This window comes from Lepus europaeus, chromosome 21 (genome assembly GCF_033115175.1).
Source record: "Lepus europaeus isolate LE1 chromosome 21, mLepTim1.pri, whole genome shotgun sequence".
In the NCBI taxonomy this organism is placed as follows: domain Eukaryota; kingdom Metazoa; phylum Chordata; class Mammalia; order Lagomorpha; family Leporidae; genus Lepus; species Lepus europaeus.
In genome coordinates, this window is record NC_084847.1 from 52,127,372 (window position 1) to 52,149,027 (window position 21,656).

General features: G+C 52.9%; 1 protein-coding gene across 1 annotated transcript in view; it reads right to left on the reverse strand.

Moving 5' to 3' along the window:
- Nucleotides 1-693: 693 nt before the first annotated feature.
- The window catches only part of YWHAG (tyrosine 3-monooxygenase/tryptophan 5-monooxygenase activation protein gamma), a 28,132-nt gene continuing 7,169 nt past the window's right edge, over nt 694-21,656 (reverse strand). The window contains exon 2 of the mRNA XM_062180198.1: nt 694-3,980. Coding sequence (XP_062036182.1) covers nt 3,324-3,980 — 657 coding nt within the window. The 3' untranslated portion in view covers nt 694-3,323. The remainder of the gene's footprint in view (nt 3,981-21,656) is intronic.

Below are 21,656 nucleotides of genomic sequence, written 5' to 3' on the forward strand. Positions count from 1 at the left end.
AGAACCCGGGGTGCCCGCGCCGCTAGGCGGCGGAGGATTAGCCTGTTGAGCCACGGCGCCAGCCCTATCACTTCTTTTTTTTTTTTTTTTTTTTAATTTTTTGACAGAGTGGACAGTGAGAGAGAGACAGAGAGAAAGGTCTTCCTTTGCCGATGGTTCACCCTCCAATGGCCACCGCGGCTGGCGCGCTACGGCCGGTGCACCGCGCTGATCCGAAGCCAGGAGCCAGGTGCTTCCTCCTGGTCTCCCATGGGGTGCAGGGCCCAAGCACTTGAGCCATCCTCCACTGCACTCCCTGGCCACAGCAGAGAGCTGGCCTGGAAGAGGGGCAGCCGGGACAGAACTGGCACCTCGACCAGGACTAGAACCCGGTGTGCCGGCGCCGCAAGGCGGAGGATTAGCCTAGTGAGCCGCGGCGCCGGCCACTCCGTTTTTAAAAAACAACTTGCCCAGGGATCAAGAGGAGCCATGCCTCCACTGTTCCCCAGAGCCGTCTTCTCCTGGGAGGGGCCTCAGAGACAGTGGAGCCCGAGGGACGCGGATTTTCCCAGGTCACCACGCCCAGGTCTGACTGCTCCCCCACCCAAGCTCACTCCCTGCGTGAGGGGCGGAGGGAGACGACCCTTGCCCCATCGAACCTTTGAAAGCAAAGGAGGAATTAAACCCGTCAAGGAAAACTGCGCGGCACGGGCGTCAGATCTGTAAGTTTATTTGCTCAATGTACGACAGCTACATAATGACTCACATTCATGATATTCCATCACTGAGGAAAACCGCTAAGAATGGTCCGTGTGGGAAATAATTCCTTAGAGAAACACGGAGTTGGAAAAATCATCACTGATTAGACCTTAAAAATAGTTCACTGCATAACAGGACAAAAAGCACAAAGGCTCATCCAGAGAACGTCCGCGCCGTTCTCCTACACTGCGATAATTAGAACTTCACCATGACGAACACCAGACACTGAGTTAAGCTAACACTGGTGTTTCTTTTGTCCCCCCCACCCCCCTTAAAAACAAAATATATAACTGCATGTCACTATAGCAACATCCAAAACAGATCAAGTGGTTACGGTCACTATTGGGTAGAGCAAACTTTACCCCCAAAAAAGGAAAAATTAAATTAAAAAAAAAAAAAAAACTTTAAAAAAATTTTGAAGACTTAATTTTCTTTTTGTCATAGGAATACATAACACCTACAGTATAAGTTAATAAATTTCAAGCTACTGTATAGAAATACAACACTAGCATGCACAATATTGTATCAAGAGAGTAATGGAGGAGTGATCATTTCACTGGAGAGACAGTATCATAGGCAAGTGCATTTCTTTAAAAATAAAGAAAAGGAAAGAAACCGTTCAAGCTGCTTACACATCCAGTCTCCCAGCCCCTCTTCGCTTCCAGCCCTCGGTGTGGTTTTGTCTCGCGTGAGTCTACAGAGCAGCCAGAGCCAAAGCTGAAACTTAAAGGCAGGACAGGTTCTGTAATTCCAGGACATCCTTCCCCATGCTGCAGGAGCCCCGCCTACGCCCCCTCCCCAGTCTGCGCGGAGGAGGGGCCGCGGGGGCGGTGCGCGCCATGCGGGAGTGTAGTGTTGGAGGGGTGTGCGCTAGCCTGTGAACAAGCGCCTCGCGGGGAGCTCAGCTCTGCTCCCCACGCAGGCACCCGCCAGCCTTCCCTCAGTCACCCTCAGCCCTCTCCTTGCCTAAGTCAGAGAACACGGCAGGTGTGGTGTCGCGTCACCTCTCTCGGGTTTGGAAACAAACACCACACACATGCGACAGCCGTGTTCACAGGCAGCTACCCAGGACCAGGGTGAGGGGCCTGACGCTAACAACCCAACTTCCGGAGAGAGCAATGATTTCCTTCACTTCCGCCACGTGCGCTGACCGCGCTAAGAGGGAATCGCCAAACTTCCCTGCGTTCATTAAAAAGAGAAAAAAACTGGTTAAAACTGGAGTTGCATGGCAGAGTGTTTCAACAAGTGTGTGGGGAAAACGGAATTAAAGAGATAACGCATTTCCCACGGACTGTCTGCAGAACCCCCTATGCGTGGACTTCACAATCCTCGGCTCCAAGCTCATCTTTCCGTGCCACCTCCTGCGCGAGGCTCGCAGCGCTGCGTCTACCCCCGGTCCACTGCTTCCCTTCCTGCAACCATCACCTGGGGACGGAGTTTTTCGGGGAGAGGGAGGGGAAACTGACGTAGGCAAGGCTCCCGAAACTTCCAAGAACACTTAGCTGACCAGAGCTCCCGCCAGTGACCTCTCACCCACTGCACCACCAGCTTGCTGGAAAGCGGTGCCGGGCACTGCGGGAGACTTGGCGCGGGGTGAGCCTGTGGTGCTGTCCCGAGACAGAGGTGGCAAGAGCTGCGAGAGCAGGACCTTCTCTGAAAATCCCAACACGAGAAATGACATACAGACCTGAATTTTCTCTATTTTTGTGGCGTTTAGCGCTCCTATTAAAATGATTAATAATTTTTTGGGGGGTGGATCTAAGTTCAGAGGAAAGGACAAAAAAAAAAAAAAAAAAGAAGAAAAAAGAAAAAAACCCACAGCCACCTGCCGAGCACCTGTTGCCAAATCTAACGTAGCTTTGATTCTCCTCAGGCCAAGTCTTTGGGCCTAGGAGACAGATAAACAGCAAAACCCACCTGGGTGAGGCTGAACAAGGATGTAAAGCCAAAGTAACCAGCAAAGAACACGCAATCAATGGCTTGATGTTGCACATGGCTGCAATGCAGAATACTGTAAACGGAAATTTAGTGTTAATACTGCCAACCAAGCAGACCTGCGAAACCTAAACCATCAGGATGCACACACCGCAGGTTCTGGGTCTGTGCGATGGGGGTTCAGACTGTCCCGTGTCTGGTAGGTAGAGCACACCCTGAAAAAACACAGCTCCGAGAGATGAGATGGAAAGTACCGGAAACTCAAGACAAGAGCGTATGTACAGAAAAGTCCTCACTGGAACCACAGAACTTGCTGCATGAGGGCCACTCCCCTCGTGTTTTCTTCTCACCTGCAAACCCTATCACCTAGCAATAAGTTAAAGTAAAGACGACGGCTCCACTCACATTCACCTACAGAGCGGTCCATGTGCCCGTGCGAGGCTGCTATTCCGATACCACACAGCTAGGCTGACTTTCCACTCGTGGTATTTTGGCAAAAATGTCAAAGAGGCGATCAAAGACAGGACAGGTCGTGGGTTTCTCCCTGGGAAGGTCAGCCCTCCCGTTCCCTCCCCCACCCGACCCCCGACTCATGGGAAAAAAATAAAGACTGCAGTAGTAGCGTCGGCGTGCGCTGCCAGTCCCCGGGCCTAGTTGTTGCCTTCCCCGCCGTCGTCGTCCTGCTGGTCGCTTGTCCAGAGCGTGAGGTTGTCACGGAGCAGCTGCATGATGAGGGTGGAGTCCTTGTAGGAGTCCTCGTTCAGCGTGTCGAGCTCGGCGATGGCGTCGTCGAAGGCCGTCTTGGCCAGGTGGCAGGCCTGCTCCGGGGCGTTCTGGATCTCGTAGTAGAACACGGAGTAGTTGAGGGCCAGGCCCAGCCGGATCGGGTGCGTGGGCTGCATGTGCTCCTTGCTGATCTCGTGGGCTTCGCTGTAGGCCTTCTCGGAGGACTCCACCACGCTGGCCCGCTTCTCGCCGGTGGCCACCTCGGCCAGGTAGCGGTAGTAGTCCCCCTTCATCTTCAGGTAGAACACTTTGCTCTCGTACTGGGTCTCACTGCAGTTCTTGATCAGGTAGTTGTCCAGCAGGCCCAGCACGTCCTGGCACACGGCCTCCAGCTCCTTCTCGATCTTCTCCCGGTAGGCGCGCACCATCTCGATCTTCTTCTCGTTCCCGTCAGCAGACGTCTTCTGCTCGATGCTGCTGATGACCCGCCAGGAGGAGCGGCGCGCCCCCACCACGTTCTTGTACGCCACTGACAGGAGGTTCCGCTCTTCGTTGGACAGCGGCTCATTCAGCTCCGTCACCTGTGGGGAGGAAAGAGAGCGCCGTTACGGCACAGGGCCTCTCAGCCTGGCTCACCTCATCTCTGCCACTCAGATACCACAGCTCTAACGCCCGACTGGTGATCAACCCAGAGAGAGAGAGAGAGAGAGGGAGAGAGAGAGAGACTCATGCCCCGTGGGTGTCGGCATGGACGGAGGTGGACGAGCAACCAGAAAGCTGAAGCTCAGCTTCCCCCAGCAAAGGGCCCAGGCGTGTCTGCCACGTGCTGCTCCACGCAAGAGCCGTCAAGTTGGGCTCTCAGAGGACAAGTCAAATTTCCCCCCTAAGTGCAAAAGGCCAACAGCTCCTCATCTAACAAAACACACACCAGTGCTACAGATTTAAAGTACACGTGGCTTACACACCTCAGCAATGGTTTGTTTTGTTTTGTGGTCTTTTTTTTTTAATGAAAGCAGAACGTTTGCTCCCTCCGCCTGCCCTGTCCACTACAATCCCATCCATTCTGGGTTAACATGCACTGACTCAACCCCAACCTGACTTCCGAGAAACAGGGAGGCTTTTCTGCCGCAGTGCTAAGACCACATGCACTACAAACCTCATTTCGAAAAGGGGGCCGGCACTGTGTGTACTAGGGTGAACCTCCACCTACAATACTGGCATCCCATATGTTGGGATAGAGTGGAAACAGTGGAAGATGGCCCAAGTGTTCGGGCCCCTGCACCTGCGTGGGAGACCTGCAAGAAGCCATCGCGGCTATTTCAGGAGTGAACCAGCAGATGGAAGACCTCTCTCTCTGCCTCTCCCTCTTTCTGTAATTCTGCCTCTCAAATAAGTGAGTCTTTAAAAAAAAAAGAAGGGGTTGGTGCTGTGGCATGGTGGGTAAAACTGCCGCCTGCAGTGCCGGCATCCCATAGGAGTGCCAGTTCGATTCCTGGCTGTTCCACTTCCAATCCAGCTCTCTGCTAAGGTGCCTGGGAAGGCAGCCAAAGATGGCCCAACTCCTTGGGCCCCTGCACCCACGTGGGAGACCCAGAAGAAGCTCCAGGCTCCCGACTTCAGATCGACCCAGCTCCGGCCATTGCAGCCATCTGAGGAGTGAACCAACAGATGGAAGATCTCTCTGTATCTCTGCCTTTCAAATAAATAAAGCTTCCCCCAAAAAAGAAACTACCTCAGAAAGGAAATCACAATTGGAGTATGGGGTTGGTAGCAGCTGTTGGGGTAGCGTCTGCCTGAATACAATCAGAAACGCAAAGTAGTGAGGTGGGCGAAGCACTTCTGAGCTGAGCGGGGATTCTTCCCACACCAGCATTTCCTACCAAACTGTCGGCAGCATCGCAGTTCCTGCGCCTGATTCCTACGATATCCAAGCGCACACATTCTAGTGCGTGCCTGACAACCACATGACAGTTCTACAGGAAGGAGAGAGCTCCTGTTTGACTCCTGTCCTGGGGTCACCTACTACAATCTGTCTGGTTTCTATTTTGTCTATGCCAACAGCTAAGTCACAACATCAGCAATTCCAGACGGCTCTGTCCGAGTCTTACAGAAAACCAGATATTCCCCAAGCCTCGTCGTCATCTCAACACGTGTGCTCCAGGGTCACCAAGGCGACAAACGGCTCTGCCTGCCCGGCCAGGCTAGCAGGCAGCCGTCTATGAATTCATTCCTTCCCCACTCTTAGTAAAATGGAGTTACACGTGCTGCTTGCTCCCTTGAGCCCGCACTGTTCCCTACGTGGATCAAGCCACAGCATCTCCCGCACACCAGGGGCCTTCAAATTATTCATGTAATGAGTATTACAGCGGGAGGAAAGCATGGGCGTGGATAGCAGAATCTCTGCACCACAATCAACTTCAAGATTTTTAAATTTGCATTTTATTTGAAAGAGGGAGACACAGAGAGAAAGTGACAAAGAGAGATATTCCATTTGCTGGTTCACTCCCCAAATGTTCCCAACAGCTGGGGCTGGCCCAAGCCTAAGCCAGAAGCCTAGAACTCAATCTGTCATGTGGGTGGCAGGGACCCAAGCACTGGAACCTTCACTTAGGGAGCTGGAGTGGAAGCGCAGGAGTCGACAAGGGACTGCACCGGATGCCTACCCCATGAATGCCATTTACCCATGAACTGGAGGGAGTGTCTCCGCAAACAGGAAACAGAACCCAAAGGACACACCGAACTGTTCTGGGGGACTGAGAGACCAAACAAGTTTCCCCACGTTTGAACCGAGTACAATTTCTATTCCGCTTGTATAAAGGGGATGGGGGCACCAACTCAAATGTTATCTAGCTACTCAGAGATAATTAAGGAAAAACACAAACCAGATCAGTTTCTTTCAAGCAACTCATTCTTTGCCTTTGCTTTGCCAAATTACCAATTCTCACAGTACCCAGAAGATGGTATACACTCAAATATTTTCTAAACTACGCATACACTTTCAGGTTAACCTGTATCACCTTACAGATTCTGCTAGGACACAGAGAATACCGAATGGACCTTCTACCGGACGCGGTCTGAGTGCAACAGACTGCAGAGTGGGCGGGCACAGGGGTCAGGGCAGCAGGACACCAGGAAGGAGCTGCTTCCTGCTCCTGACCCTGCTGAGTCAGGAGGCAGCCTCCACCTCGTGCCCAGCTCCTCCGCAGCCCCCACGCCTCACCCCGCCAGTTCTGCCGGGTGCTGAGTGACCGTGGACAAGCTGTTTCACTTCTCTGGGTCTTCAGCTTATCTGTAAAGCAGGGATCTCCCCCTTTCACAAGGCACAGACAGGGTGGATCCGCAGAGCTGTAGCAACGAGAACACCGTGAACCCTCTTCCTTCCCTCCGCGTCTCCTGCTAGCGTCTCCCAGCCTGCTGCTCTCCTCCACGTCACCCTCTCGTGCCGTGCCGGGCGCTCAAGCTTCCCAGCTTCCGCACTTCGCACCGTCTGGCCTGGAAACAGCAGCCCAGATGGGTTCTGAAGGCGGCCGGGGCCTCTGGAGGCCCCACAGGCGGCACAGGCCACGATCTGGCCTCCATTCTGTGCAGCCTCGCAGGCGGAGGCGATCCAGTTACTGTCCGCAGCGCAGGGAGAGCTCGGCGGAAGGCACGGGGATCGAGTCCTAGCCTTTCCCCTCGATCACGCTGTCCTGATTTCAAGAACCAGGGACTATTTAAAGCCGGAGTGACCTCACCAGAACCCGACACCGTTAGGCCTCCTGCTGCTGCGAGTGCAGTGTGGCCACAGAGGCCCAGGGCAGCAATGGGCACGTCCGTCCAGTGTGCCTGCTTGCGCTGACAAACTGAACACAGGGCGGTTATGAAAGGCCACTATCACCTTTAGATACAGTAACTCAACCGCATCTGGAACAGACCCAGACAGTCTCTGCCAGGGAGGAACTAAGTTAGAGGGGAGAGCCATCAGCGCCACAGAGCCTGCTTAAAGGGCCAGCATTTGGCACTGTGGCACAGTGGGTTAAACTGCTGCTTGCAGGCATCCCACACTGGAGCGCAGGTTCAAGTCCTGGTTGCTCCACCTCTGATCCAGTTTCTTGCTAATGCACCTGGGAAGGCCGTAGAAGATGCCCCGGTACTCGGGTCCACATGGGAGACCCAGGTGGAATTTTTGGTTGCTGGCTTCAGCCTGGCCCAGACCTAGCAGTCGGTGTGGCCATTTGGGGAGTGAACTAATGGAAGGAAGATCTCTCTCCACCTCACAACCTCTCCATCTGTCACTCTGCCTTTCAAATAAATAAAACATTTAAAAGACTGCTTAAAAAAACGGTTTGCCTGAAACCCGTGACTCAGGAGTTTTGTATGAGAACTAATCTAATTTTTAATGTTGAGATCTCAACCATAATAGTTTTCCTTTAAATTTTTATTTATTTGAAAACCTGAGAGAAAAAGACAGAGATGTCCCCTCTGCTGGTTCACCACTCAACTGCCTGCAGTAGCCAGCGCTGGGCCAAGACAAAACCAGGAACAGGGAACTCCATCTCGGTCTCCCCATGGGTGACAGGGACCCAGGCACTTGAGCCATCAGTGCTGCCGTCTGGTGCACATGAGTAGGAGGCCTGAGCTGGGAGCAGGGGCAGGAGTTCAACCCGGCACTCTGATATGGGATGTGGGTGTCCCAAGTAGTATCTTAACAACTACACTAAACACCTGCCCCATCCCATCAACATACTAGTTTAATTTTTTTAAAAGATGTATATTATTACTTGAATGGCAGAGTTACATAAAGTGAAAGATCCTCCATCTGCTGGTTCACCCCCCAGATGGTTGCAACAGCCACAGCTGGGCCAGACAGAAGCCCGGAGCTTCCTCTGGGTCTCCTATGTGGGTGGCAGAGGTCCAAGCACTTGGGCCATTCTCCAGTGCCTTCTCAGGCACATCAGGGTCAGTTGGAAAGAACTAGAGCAGCCAAAGGGGCCGGTGCTGTGGCACAGTGGGCTGAGCCTCTACCTGCAGTGCTGGCATCCCACATGGCCACTGGTTCATGTCCCAGCTGCTCCTTTTACCAACCAACTCTGCTACGGCCTGGGAAAGCAGTAGGAGACAGCCCAAGTGCTTGGGCCCCTGCACCCACATGTGAAACCTGGAAGAATCTCCTGGCTGCTTGCTTCAGATCAGCCCAGCTCTGGCCATTGGGGCAATTTGGGGAATGAATCAACAGATGCAAGACCTTTCTCTCAGTCTCTCCCTCTGTCTGTAACTCTACCTTTCAAGTTAATTAATTAATTTTTAAAAAACTGTCTTTACCAAATGCTGTTTAAAAAATAAAGATGTGGCCGGCGCCGTGACTTAACAGGCTAATCCTCCGCCTTGCGGCGCCGGCATACCGGGTTCTAGTCCCAGTTGGGGCACCGGATTCTGTCCCGGTTGCCCCTCTTCCAGGCCAGCTCTCTGCTGTGGCCCTGGAGGGCAGTGGAGGATGGCCCAGGTCCTTGGGCCCTGCACCCGCATGGGAGACCAGGTGAAGCACCTGGCTTCTGGCTTCGGATCAGCGCAATGCACCGGCCGCAGCGGCCATTGGAGGGTGAACCAACGGCAAAAAGGAAGATCTCTCTCTCTCTGCCTCACTATCCACTCTGCCTGTCAAAAAAAAATTAATTAATTAAAAAATAAAGATGTAGAACAGCTGGGACTGGAACCAGTGCCCATGAGATATACCAGTGTCACAGGAGGCAGCCTTGCTCGCTACCACAATGCCGGCCCCAACCATACTAGCTTTTAAAAAGGTCAAAAGATTTTTTTTTTTTTTTTAAAGGACAAAATAGGGGCTGGCATTGTGGTGTAATGGGTCAAGCCACCATCTACAATGCTAGCATTCCATATGAGTGCTGGTTCAGGTCCAGACTGCTCCACTTCTGATCCTACTCTCTGCTATGGCCTGGGAAAGCAGTGGAGGGATGGCCCAAGTGCTTGGGCCCCTGCACCCACGTGGGAGACTCAGATGAAGCTCCTGACTCAGGCCTGGCCCAGCCCCAGACATTTCAGCCATTTGGGGAGTGAATCAGCAGATGTAAGATCTCTCTCTCTCTGTCTCTCCAACTCTGCCTTTCAAATAAATAAAACAGAGCTTTTAAAAAACAAACAGGGGCCGCCACTGTGGCATAGTGGGTTAAGCCAATGCCTGCAGTGCTGGCATCCCATATGGGCGACGGTTCGAGACCCACTGCTCCACTTCCAATCCAGCTCTCTGCTGTGGCCTGGGAAAAGCAGTAAGAAGATGGCCCAAGTCCTTGGGCCCCTGCACCTGCATGGGAGACCTGGAAGAAGCTCCTGGCTTCCAGCTTCAGATCAGCACAGCTCCGGCCACTGCAGCCAATTGGGAAGTGAACCAGCAGATGGAAGACCTCCCTCTCTCTCTCTCTCTCTCCTCTTTCTCTCTCTCTGCCTCTCCTTTATGTAATTCTGACTTTCAAATGAATAAATAAATCTTTAAAAAACAAACAAAAAGGACAAAATAGTCAATATGAGAAGGCATGATGGGTGTATCATTTGAAAAGGGAGGAGGAGGCATCTTTCAAACCAGTTACTGAGCTGTTTCTAGGAATGCAATACTTTGAAATGGGGTCCTAAAAGCGGCTGTGATGGCTGCTGAAAGCGCCGAAGTGTAAGTCTGTATTCTTCTGCCCCAAAACTGAAGTTCCTCCTTTCTCAACCCTGCTAGCTCAGGATGAAAAAACCAGTGACTCACACATGAGAAAAGACAGACAGCTATGCGCAGCAAGGTCTGAAAATCCATGTTATTCTCACCAAAGTCTAAAGAATTCCCCAAATCCCAGCTGCTAAGGGATCTGACATTAATTAGTGTCAACTGTTCTCCCCTGAGAGTAGACAGGAGACGATCTTTTCTACCTAAGATTAGCAACTCTCGAGGTTCTTGGAAAGCTGTATTCTGACCTAGTCTTAGAATATCAGGTCATTCAAAGTTTCCTCAATTTATCAAGAACCATACATCACAATGAATGCAGCTTTCAATTTCCTAAATAAGACAAATATAATTGCTAGTTTTTCAAGATAACAGTTAATCTGCCTTTATTTTAAACATATTTCTATCTTGTAAAAGTTACAAAATAACAATTATAGTAATGAACATATATGACACATTGATTTAAAGAACTGAACATTTCTACACTAAAAAAACTTGAGTTCATATCCCAAAAACTAAAATCTAGAACAGGCAAAACACAGAGGATTTGGGGGGCAGTGCAACAACTCTGCAGAAACCGCTAACAGTGGGATGCCTTTGGCCTACGCCATGGTTAAAGACGCCGCGTGGAACACCTGCACTCCGCACCACAGTGCCTGGCTTCCGTTCCGGCCCTACTCTCCACTCCAGCTTCCTGCCAGTGCAGACCCTGGGAGGCAGCAGCTGAAGGCCCAAGTACTCGGATCCCCACCACCCATCCGGGAGACCTGGACTGAGTTCCTGGCTCCCAGCCCCTGCCTGATCCAGCCTTGGTTGTTGAGGCAATCTGGGGAGGGAATCAGTACATGGAAAAGCTTTGTCTCCCTGCTTTCCAAATAAAATGCAAATAAATTTAAAAAATAATAATTCTAAGAGATGGTAATTAGGACGTCCACACTGCTGTCCCCCTGCCGGGATTCAAGTCCCAGCACCAGTGTAGACCCTGTGGACAGCAGCGAGAGCTCCAGCAGCTCCCGGCCCCACGTTCAGGGGGTGAGCCAGCAGCTGGTAGCCTGCACTCCTCTCACAGCACCTGGATTTACTGGGTCTGACTTCCACACTTTGACTGCACAGTTAGTCCTTAACGAGAGGGGGCCTGTCCTGAAGACTCAGCTCCCACTAAGCATCGATTTCCTCAGGCACCTGGCCCGATCCCTCTGCATGCAGTCACTGTATCCTACAACTCAGAACTCCACTCCTAGGTATACCTGGTCCGCAGTGCTGGCATCCCATATGGGCGCTGGTTCAAGTCCCAGCTGCTCCACTTCCGATCCAGCTCTCTGCTGTGGCCTGGGAAAGCAGTAGAGGATGGCCCAAGTCCTTGGACCCCTGCCCTGCTTGGGAAACCCGGAAGAAGCATCCAGCTCCTGGCTTAGAACTGGCGTAGCTGCAGTCATCTGGGGAGTGAACTAGCAGATGGAAGACCTCTCTCTCTCTCTCTCTCTCTGCCTCTCAAATAAATAATAAAAAGAATGAAGTTTCCCTTTCAGGATTGATAAAAAATGTTCTAAATTGCTTCGCTATATTACAGTTTATAGAATACTTTCACACATACCAGCAATTAAAGATTTCCTCACCTGCTTGATGAATTCCTATCGTAACACAGAGAAATCTCACCATAACAGAGCACACACCTCTACCACCTACATTCAATCCCACCCTTGTGACTGAACACAAATTCCTGTCGTCTGGGGCACATGGTATTTCTCCACATCCCCTCCCAAAAAGAACAAGAGGCCGGCGCCGTGGCTCAACAGGCTAATCCTCCGCCTTGCGGCGCTGGCACACCGGGTTCTAGTCACGGTCGGGGCACCGATCCTGTCCCGGTTGCCCCTCTTCCAGGCCAGCTCTCTGCTGTGGCCAGGGAGTGCAGTGGAGGATGGCCCAAGTGTTTGGGCTCTGCACCCCATGGGAGACCAGGAGAAGCACCTGGCTCCTGCCATCGGAACAGCGCGGTGCGCCAGCCGCAGCGCGCTACCGCGGCGGCCATTAGAGGGTGAACCAACAGCAAAGGAAGACCTTTCTCTCTGTCTCTCTCTCTCTCTCACTGTCCACTCTGCCTGTCAAAAAAAAAAAAAAAAAAAAAAAAAAAAAAGAACAAGAGGCTTTATCTATTGCCAGGGATAGCAACACCACGACGAAAAAGGGTCAGAGTTTCGCGTCCCCGGCCTCGGATGTTTTCACTGTGGAGCACTCAACCCCACCAGCTTGGGGGCAACTCTGCCCGGCGACCCACACACGCACTCCGCTCCTGCAACCCCGCACACCCCGGAGCACGGCCGAGTGCAGCTCCAGACACTTCCAGCTCCTGACTCCTTCCCACGAGGGCTGCATTTACACCCCCACACGAGTGCCATTCACAACCGCAGCACTTCACCCACTGCGGGCGGCCACGGCCAGCTGCTCAGATAGCTGAAGCCGCCCCTACCCCAGGCTGCCGACTCCTCCCCAGCAGGCCCCAGTCTGCCTCGCGGTCCTGTGATCCACAACACAGGACTCACGAAACAAATGTGCCAGTATTTCTAATTACGAGCTTTATTACAGATCTGACTTCTTTGGGGGAAAGGGGAGACTTTCCCACCAGCTAAACCAGCTGGTTTCTTTGAAAGCTACTCTGTTAACTACTGTGTAGGGCGCCTGTTTTCTAAAAACAGCTTTGCTGAGACAAAGCCTATTGGGTGGAGTGAGGGCTCAGTGCCCAGGCCAGGAGTAACCTGGTGCACGTGTCCCCACCGTGGAGGCAAACCACCTCGGAGCCCCGCAATGCTTGGATCCTTCCACACGTGTGCTTTCCACCACATCACCCTCTTTCTCCTCCACCTGCACTTCTCATGGGACCACACTGCTCACAGTCCCCCCAGGGCCGGGCATCGTGGCACAGCAGCATCCCACACTGGAATGTGGGTTCACGTCCTGACTACAATGACCTTCAGATTTCACTTCCTGCTAGTGCAACTAGGAGGCAGCAGATGATGGCAGGTTCTTGGGTTCCTGCCACCCCCACGGGAGAGCGGATGGAGTTCCTGGGTCTTGGCTTTGGCCAGGATTTTTATTTATTTCAAAGTCAGGCTTATACAGGGGCCGGCGTGGTGGATTAAGCCACTGCCTGTAATGCCAGCATCCCACATGGGTGCCAGGTCGATTTCTGGCTACTCCACTGCTAACGGCTTGAAGATGATCCAAGTGCTTGGGCCCCTACACCCACATGAGAGACCAGGATGAAGCTCCTGGCTTTGGCCTGGTGCAGCCCCAATGCAGTCACAGCCATTTGAGGAATGAACCAGCAGATGCAAAATCTCTGTTTCTCCCTTTCTCTAACTTCTGCCTTTCCAATAAACAATTCTAAAAAAAGAGAGGGAGGGAGAGAGAGAGAGAAAGAAAAGGAGGGAGGGAAAGAGAGGGGAGAGACAGATAGATGTATCTTCCATCCGCTGGTTCACCTGATGGCCACACAGCCAGGGCCAGGCCGAAGCCAAGAATTGCGGCTGAGTCTCCGCGTGGGTGCAGGGGCCCAAGCCCTGGGCCATCCTTCCCTGCTTTTCCTGCGCCATTAGCACAGTTGGGATGGGAAGTGGAGCAGCCGGCACTCGATCCGGCACCCATTCAGACGCCGGCGTCCCAGACGGGGGCATCATCACCTGCTACACCACAACACTGGCCCCTCAAATAAATTTTAAAATCTTAAAAATGAAAAAAACAAAACAAAACAAACCCCTGTTCCTTCCCTCTCCACATGACCCACCATTCTGTTTCCTGTTTCTCCCTTCCCACTCTCCACTCTTCACATTAACACACGGCCCAAGCTCAGCTGTCATGAACCACACCGCTCACTCCCATCCTGTCTCCTTCAAAACCGAGAGCCCAGGAAGACACCTGCGCTCGCCACCCTTCCCCGTCGACCTCCACTGTAACCACTGAGTCATCAACTATCCCACTGAAGTCTTTTGGGTTCACTTAATTATTTCAAAGTCACAGCTAGAGACAGAGATCTTTCATCTGCTGGTTCACTCCTTAAATGGCCACAATGGCCAGCAATGGGCCAGGCTGAAGCCAGGGGCCTCATCTGGTCTCCAACACGACTGAAAGGCCCCTCTTCCACTTTCCCAGGCCATTAGCAGGGAGGCGCCAGCTCCTCATCTTCAATCTTAATTCACAGAGGATCCTGACCACTGGCCTGACCCTGGCGGCACTCTTCAGACCACTGTCCACGAGCAGTCCCTCCTTCACTCCCGTCACTGCATCCATGCCGACCCCTGCTCACCAACGCCATCCTCAGGGGTCCTGACAGTCACACCCGGCTTCAACACCACGGACCTGCAGGCGGCTCCCACTCAAGGTCAGAGCCAGCAGGGCGGGGGCTACCCTGTCCCCAGGCCTGGAGACCAGCCTGCTCTGCTTGCTAGCAGGCCTCTCCCCTGTGCTTGCTCACTGAAGGGTATACAGGAAGCACTTGCCAATGCCTTTCCCACAGTACTCAGCAGCCAGGTTAACTGGCCTCCAGGTAAATCTCTCGTCAAACTGGCTGTGACCAGAACTGCATGCGTCTGTCCACCGTGTGCCCTCCTCCTCACTAACTCCAGACATCCAGTTCTCTCGCAACGCTGCTGCACCGCACTGGCCCGGACGCTCATCCTGTAAGCCGGGACCCCCAGGACCCTCCACTCAGCAGCCCCTCCCTCTGCCTCACTATCCTCTCAATTTCTTTCTCTTTTTTTAAGTTAAAGATTTATTTATTTGAAAGGCAGAGTTAGAGTTAGAGAGTTAGAGAGAGAAGAGAGAGAGAGAGAGATCCACTAATGACCACAATAGCCAGGCCTGGGCCAGGCCAAAGCCAGGAGCTTCATCTGAGTCTCTCGCGTGGGTACGGGGCCAAAGGACTTGAGTCATCTGCTGCTGCTTCCCCAGGTGCGTTAGCACGGAGCTGGATGGGAAGTGGAGCAGCTGGGACTTGAACTGGCGCCCATATGGGATGCCAGTGTTGCAGGCGGCGGCTTTACCCACTGTGCCACAGCACCAGCCCCCTTCTGACTCAATTTCCCCATTGCTGACTGTACTCTCCCCAGGTGTCTAAAATGACTCTCCACAGCGTAAGAAATCCACACTCCACAAGGCCTTGCATGAATAAGTTCCTAAACCTCTTCATATTTACTGCTCATCCCTCACACACACACCACTGCAGCTCCCTGAGTGCAACTCACAGGGGAAGCAAACCAGGCCTAAGACATCGCTCCCTGAACGGAACCTGCTCCCTGGACCTGGGCATTTGCCTCCAGCCATTCCCAAGGCCCTCTCCCAGACCCACGCCCGGACACTGCGCAGGCATCCGTTTCTCTAGGCAATGCCCCCACGCCCGCTGGGAATCCAGCCTCCTCCTGACTGCACTGCACCCCGAGGGCACCCACTGTTTCCTGTGGAACGCAGATCCCCACGGGCGCTCAGAAACACACCCCTCACCACACCTCCCTCTGTGATGGCGGCTTTCTTCCACCTGCCTGGAATGCTGACAAAACACTCAAATGTCTACAAAAACATTCAAAGTCAGCATCTCTACCTCCTTTGATCTTTACCGAATCCTCCCAAGACACGCCCCAATCTCCAGTCTCTGAATCCCACCAGAAACCATGTTATTATAAAAAACGGGAGAGAAAGCACACTGGTTCACTCCTCAGATGCCCACGTGTGGCCAGGGGCGTGGCCAGGCCAAAGCCAGGAGCCCAGGAATCCACATGCGTCTTCCACGTGGGTGGACCTGCCTGAGCCATCACCGGCTGCCTCCCTGACCGCGCACTAGAAGCAGCAGGCATGAGAACAGGGCCGGGACCCGGACCCGAGTTCCAGTACTGCAGGCAGCCAACCCAACCAGCGTCTTAGCCACTGCGCCACAGGCTGGCCATTGTTTTTTTCCTGGTCGTTTTATGTATTTCAAAGGCAGAGTGACAGACAGAGATGGGGAGGGAGACAGAGAGAGCTTCCGCCCACCACTCCACTCTCCAGACCCGTAAATGTCCATAACAGCTGAGGCCGGACCAGGCTGGAGCAAGGAGTCAGGAACGCCATCTGGGTCTCCCAAGAGTGACAGGGATCCCAGCACTTGAGCTGTCCCCGCTGCCTCCCAGGGTGCACTTCAGCAGGAAGCAGAGGCAGGTCTCAACCCCAGGCAGCCCTGCACGGGATGCAGGAAACCCAGGCAGGGCTTAACCTGCTAGGCCACAATGCCCCGTATTTTTGATTACAAAAAGGGCCTTTTTCCTAGGCTTGTTTCTTCCAGGTGAGGTATTCCCTCTCCTGCTCCTACTGAGAGCACCTGGGAGACTCAGTAACACTATGACCTTACTCCCCAGGCCAAAAATCCCACATCCGCCTTCACTGAATTTAAAAACACTGCAATCATTAGGTCAAAGGACGTTTTCTAAAAGAAACCGGATTACACTTGTAATGAGTAACGTATCTTAGGGCTGCTCTGAAGGAAATGTGTTCTAGGGTATTTGTTTATTATTTTTTTATGAAAGATTTATTTATTTGAAAGTCAGAGTTACACAGAGAAAGAAAAAGAAGCAAAGAGAGAGAGATCTTTCATCTGCTGGTTCACTCCTCAATTTGTTCTAGAGTATTTAAACCTAGACTGTGTACCTCTGTTTCAAGGTCAAATAATTGGAAAAAAAAATTATTAAATATACAGTAGTTTGAAGGGCTTTCCAAGCCTTTGCACACACTGGAACATACAGTAAAATTTATTAATACAGATTAACTAATTAATGAGACAACAGCTAAAAGATCAAAAGTACTCCTTTAATTTTTTTTATTTTTTGATAGGCAGAATTAGTGAGAGAGATAGACCGAGAGAAAGGTCTTCCTCCCGCTGGTTCACCCCCAAATGGCTGCTACGGCTGGCACACTGCGCCGATCCGAAGCCAGGAGCCAGGTGCTTCCTCCTGGTCTCTCATGTGGGTGCAGGGCCCAAGGACTTGGGCCATCCTCCACTGCCCTCCTGGGCCACAGCAGAGAGCTGGACTGGAAAAGGAGCAACCGGGACAGAACCTGTGCCCCGACCAGGACTAGAACCCAGAGTGCCAGCGCCGCAGGCGGAGGATTAGCCTAGTGAGCCGCAGCGCCAGCCCAGTACTCCTTTTTAAGACTTTCTATTTATATGACAAACAGAGTGACAGGGCCGGCACTGTGACATAGCAGGTAAAGCCGCCGCCTGCAGTGCCGGTGTCCTGTATGGGCGCCAGTTCAAGACCCAACTGCTCCACTTCCCATCCAGCTCTCTGCTATGGCCTGGGAAAGCAGTAGAAGATGGCCCAAGTCCTTGGGCCCCTGCACCCGCGTGGGCAATCTGGAAGAAGCTCCTGGCTTCTTGCTTCTGATCAGCTCAGCTCCAACCACTGCGGTCAACTGGGGAGTGAACCAGCGGATGGAAGACCTCTCTCTCTGCTTCTGCCTCTCTGTAACTTTCTACCTTTCAAATAAATAAATCTTAAAAAATAAAAACAAAGACAGTAGTCACAAAATAAGAACCAGTTACAATTCCTGTTTTTCAAAATCTGTGTCATGGTTCGAAAAAAGCAATGCCAATAGAAAGATATTTTAAGTCTTAAAAACTCAACCTGCTACTAAAGCTCCGATCAAGTCTTCCACGTTGTTTTTCCTTCCTCAAGTTCCAAAAACCTCCAGTGTTCTTCAGCACAACCATCAAATGAAAAACAAATAAATGAGCGGCATACCCACCTGGGCTGCCATGGGCAACCAGGTAAGTCGCTCCACTCCATGCTAGTGGACATGGATTCCAACGGGGCCAGACTGCGGGCGTACCTTATTTACCCACGGACAGAACAAGGTCCTGCTTTCTAGCACTCTAAAGGCAGAAATGACTTTAAAGAAACAAACAAAAGCTTGGCAGACAGCAATGCTGAACAAAAGCAGAACTAGTTTCCTCACCCAGTCTCCACGAACTAGGTATTAGCTCTGCTGTCACACTGGGCAGCACTGAACGCCGCCCCCCAGCCCACGGCTGCCGGGCCACCTGCCCCCTGCTCCCGCCTCCCCTTCACGGGAGCACTCCTGAAACCAAGGAGGAAGTTACATCGGCTGCTCTCTGCACTATGCTCGGGCGTTGTCAGGTGGCAATGGAAACCAGTTCTGCTGGTGAATTCAGCATTTCCGACAAGCGAGGGGTGGCTCTGGGCAGATAAAACCCCATCTCCGGAGCAGCAGACGCGGTGGCACGATGTGGCCGCCACTGAGGAAGCCCCCACCTCAGCCCGGGACACAGCTTCCTGCTGCTGCATTCTGCAGGCAGATGGCAGCTCAAGGGCTCGGACCCCCGCCACCCACGGAGACCCAGATGGAGTTCCAGGCTCCTGGCTTTAGTCTGGCCCAGCCCTGCATGTGGTGGGCATTTGGGGAGTGAACCAGGGGATGGACGATCTCTGCTCCTCTCTCTGCCTTTCAAATTGATGGAAACAAACTGAATTTTAAAAAAAGCCATCTCCCAAGAAAGTAAATCACCCTGAAGGACCCAAGTGGATCGGCCACCATGGCAAAAAATGGGGGAGCAGGCTACAACGGGGTTTCATACCATTTGCTCATGCTTATTGTTTATGTGTGAAGCACAATCATACCAAGCTCAAGAAAGCAGCAGTGCCAGGCTTCACCCTCAGGGCCACCCGCCCCTTCTGAACCCCGAAGCATACGCGTGCAACAACCCATTTAAGCAACCGAACATTTCAAAACTGCAAGAGGGGCCGCCGCTGTGCGCAGCGGGCTAAGCCACAGCTTGCAACGGTCCAGGTTCCAGCTGCTTTGTTTCCGATCCTGTTTCCTGTTAACGTGCCTGGGAAGGCAACGGAAGATGGCCCACGTAGTTGGGCCCCTGCCACTCATGTGGGAGAGACCAGGATGGAGTTCCTGGCTGCCGGCTTTGGCGCTGCCCAGCCCAGCCTGTTGTGGCCATTTAGGGAGTGAACTTGCAGATGGAAGATCTCTCCCTCCCTTATCATTCTGCCTATCAAATAATAATTTTTTTAATTTTTATTAATTGAAAGAGCTACAAAGAGAGAGAGAGAGAGAGAGTTAGTTCTTCCATCTGCTGCTTCACTCCCCAAATGGCTGCAATGGCAGGAGCTGAGCCAATTTGAGCTGAGCAGATCTGAAGCCAGGGGCCCAGGCTTCTTCCGGGTCTCCCATGTGGGTGCAGGGGCCCAAAGACTTGGCCATCCTCTGCCCTTTTCCCAGGCCCATTAAGAGGGAGCTGCATCGGAAGTGCAGCAGCCAGGTGCTCAAATGGGATGATGGCACTACAGGCCAGGGCTTTAACCTGATTGCACCACCCCCAACAGATAAATCTTTAAAAAAAAAAAAATTAAGATACAAATTCCAGTAACTGGGGATGGTTTCAAGAACCTTAAAGATCATTCTTAGATGCTTTTTCAAAGCCTGTGTGGCTTTTTTTCAAATGTAGATTGATTGATTCCAAAGGCAGAGCTACAGAGAGGTCTTCCATCCACTGGTTCACTGCCCAGATGGCCCAACAGTCCAGGCAGGGCCAGGAGGAAGCCAAGAGCTTCATCTAGGCCTCCCACGTGGGTGGGAGAACTTGGGCCGTCTCCCACAGCTTTCCTAAACACATTCGCAAGGAGCTGGATCAGAAGTGGAGCAGTCACGACTAGAACCAGCACCCATATGGGATGCCAGCGCTACAGGATGCCCACAGCACCAGCCCATTTTTCCAGAAACTCTACTTTTGGGTCCGAGTCTTAACATATAAATTGTGTTTGAAACGTTAGCCACAGAGATATTCACAATGATTTTATTTATCAAGTTGGAAGCAGGTGAAATAAAAGCTAAACAAATTATGACCAAGCCACACTTTTTTTTTTTTTTTTTTTTTTTTTGGACAGAGTTAGAGACAGAGAGAGAGAAAGAGAGAAAAGTCTTCCTTTTCCATTGGTTCACTCCCCAAATGGCAGCTACGGCCGGCACGGCGCTGATCCAAAGCCAGGAGCCAGGTGCTTCATCCTGGTCTCCCATGCGAGTACTGGGGCCCAAGGACCTGGGCCATCCTCCACTGCCTTCCCAGGCTACAGCAGAGAGCTGGACCGGAAGAGGAGCAACCGGGACAGAATCTGGCGCCCCAACCAGGACTAGAATCCGAGGTGCCAGCGCCGCAGGCAGAGGATTAGCCTAGTGAGCCGTGGTGCCCGCCAGACACGATTTATTCAGCCACTGAAAATGCCAAGTACTGACGGCAGAAAACCTGACTGAGGGGCCGTCAGGAAGAGAGGCGAGATACAACAGCCTACACCCCGAGTCCAACCTGCACAGAGACCAGACACACACAGCCGTGTGGCGTCATCACGCCGAGTCCACCCTGCAGAGACAAGGCACACACAGCCGTGTGGCATCATCACACAGACTCCACCCTGCACAGAGACCACACACACAGCCGTGTGGCGTCATCACGCGGAGTCGTCGGAGCATTTTCTGCCGCTGATTTCCAGCATCCAAAAGGCCACATTGGTAGCTTCCCTGCTCAGTCCCACCGATGACAACCTTCCAAAAACCACGTCCCGTGAGAAAAGCACAGCATCCCCAAATCCAAGATACTCCAGAGAACTCCCTCCCCTCCTCACTTGTCCCCACTGGCTCTCCTGGCCCCAGAACGCCCTTTTCCACTGCTCTTGGCCTTTCCTGCTCACTCTCCTTGCCCCTGTGGATTGGGTCATCTTTTCGACCCAGCAGGAAAAAAAAACTGTGTGGTCTCTAGGACACAGACGCAGGTGTTCTGCAGAGCGGGGCCTGCCCACCACTGCCTGCCCAGGCTAGGCAGGGCCTCAGCTGCGAAGGCACTCACTACTCCAGCCAACGGCTGCGGGAGGAGCCCTGCACGGCAGCTCCCGTGTGCTTTCAGCCCTCCAGGCACCGTCCCCTACAGCCAGGCTACCTACAGCCAGGCGCCGTCCCTTACAGCCAGGCCACGGTCCCCTACAGCCAGGCTACGGTCCCCTACAGACAGGCCGCTGTCCCCTACAGCCAGGCGCCGTCCCCTACAGCCAGGCCACGGTCCCCTACAGCCAGGCGCCGTCCCCTACAGCCAGGCCACGGTCTCCTACAGCCAGGCCGCTATCCCCTACAGCCAGGCGCTGTCCCCTACAGCCAGGCCACGGTCCCCTACAGCCAGGCCACGGTCCCCTACAGCCAGGCGCTGTCCCCTACAGCCAGGCCACGGTCCCCTACAGCCAGGCCACCAACAGCAGCAACAGAAACAGGCAGGCTTCTGGCACGGGGTTAGCGCACCACATCCCGTATCAGTGCCTGAATTCGAGCCCCCTTTCCACTCCCGATGCCAAGTTCCTCCTAATGTGCACCCTGGGAGGCAGCAGCTGATGGCTCAAGTGACTGGGGGCCCCGGACAGAGTCCTGGTCTCCTGGCTCCGGCCTAGTCCAGCCTCAGCTGTCACAGGCATTTGGGAAGTCAACCAGTGGACAGGGGATTTCTATCTCTTTCTGTCTTCCAAATAAA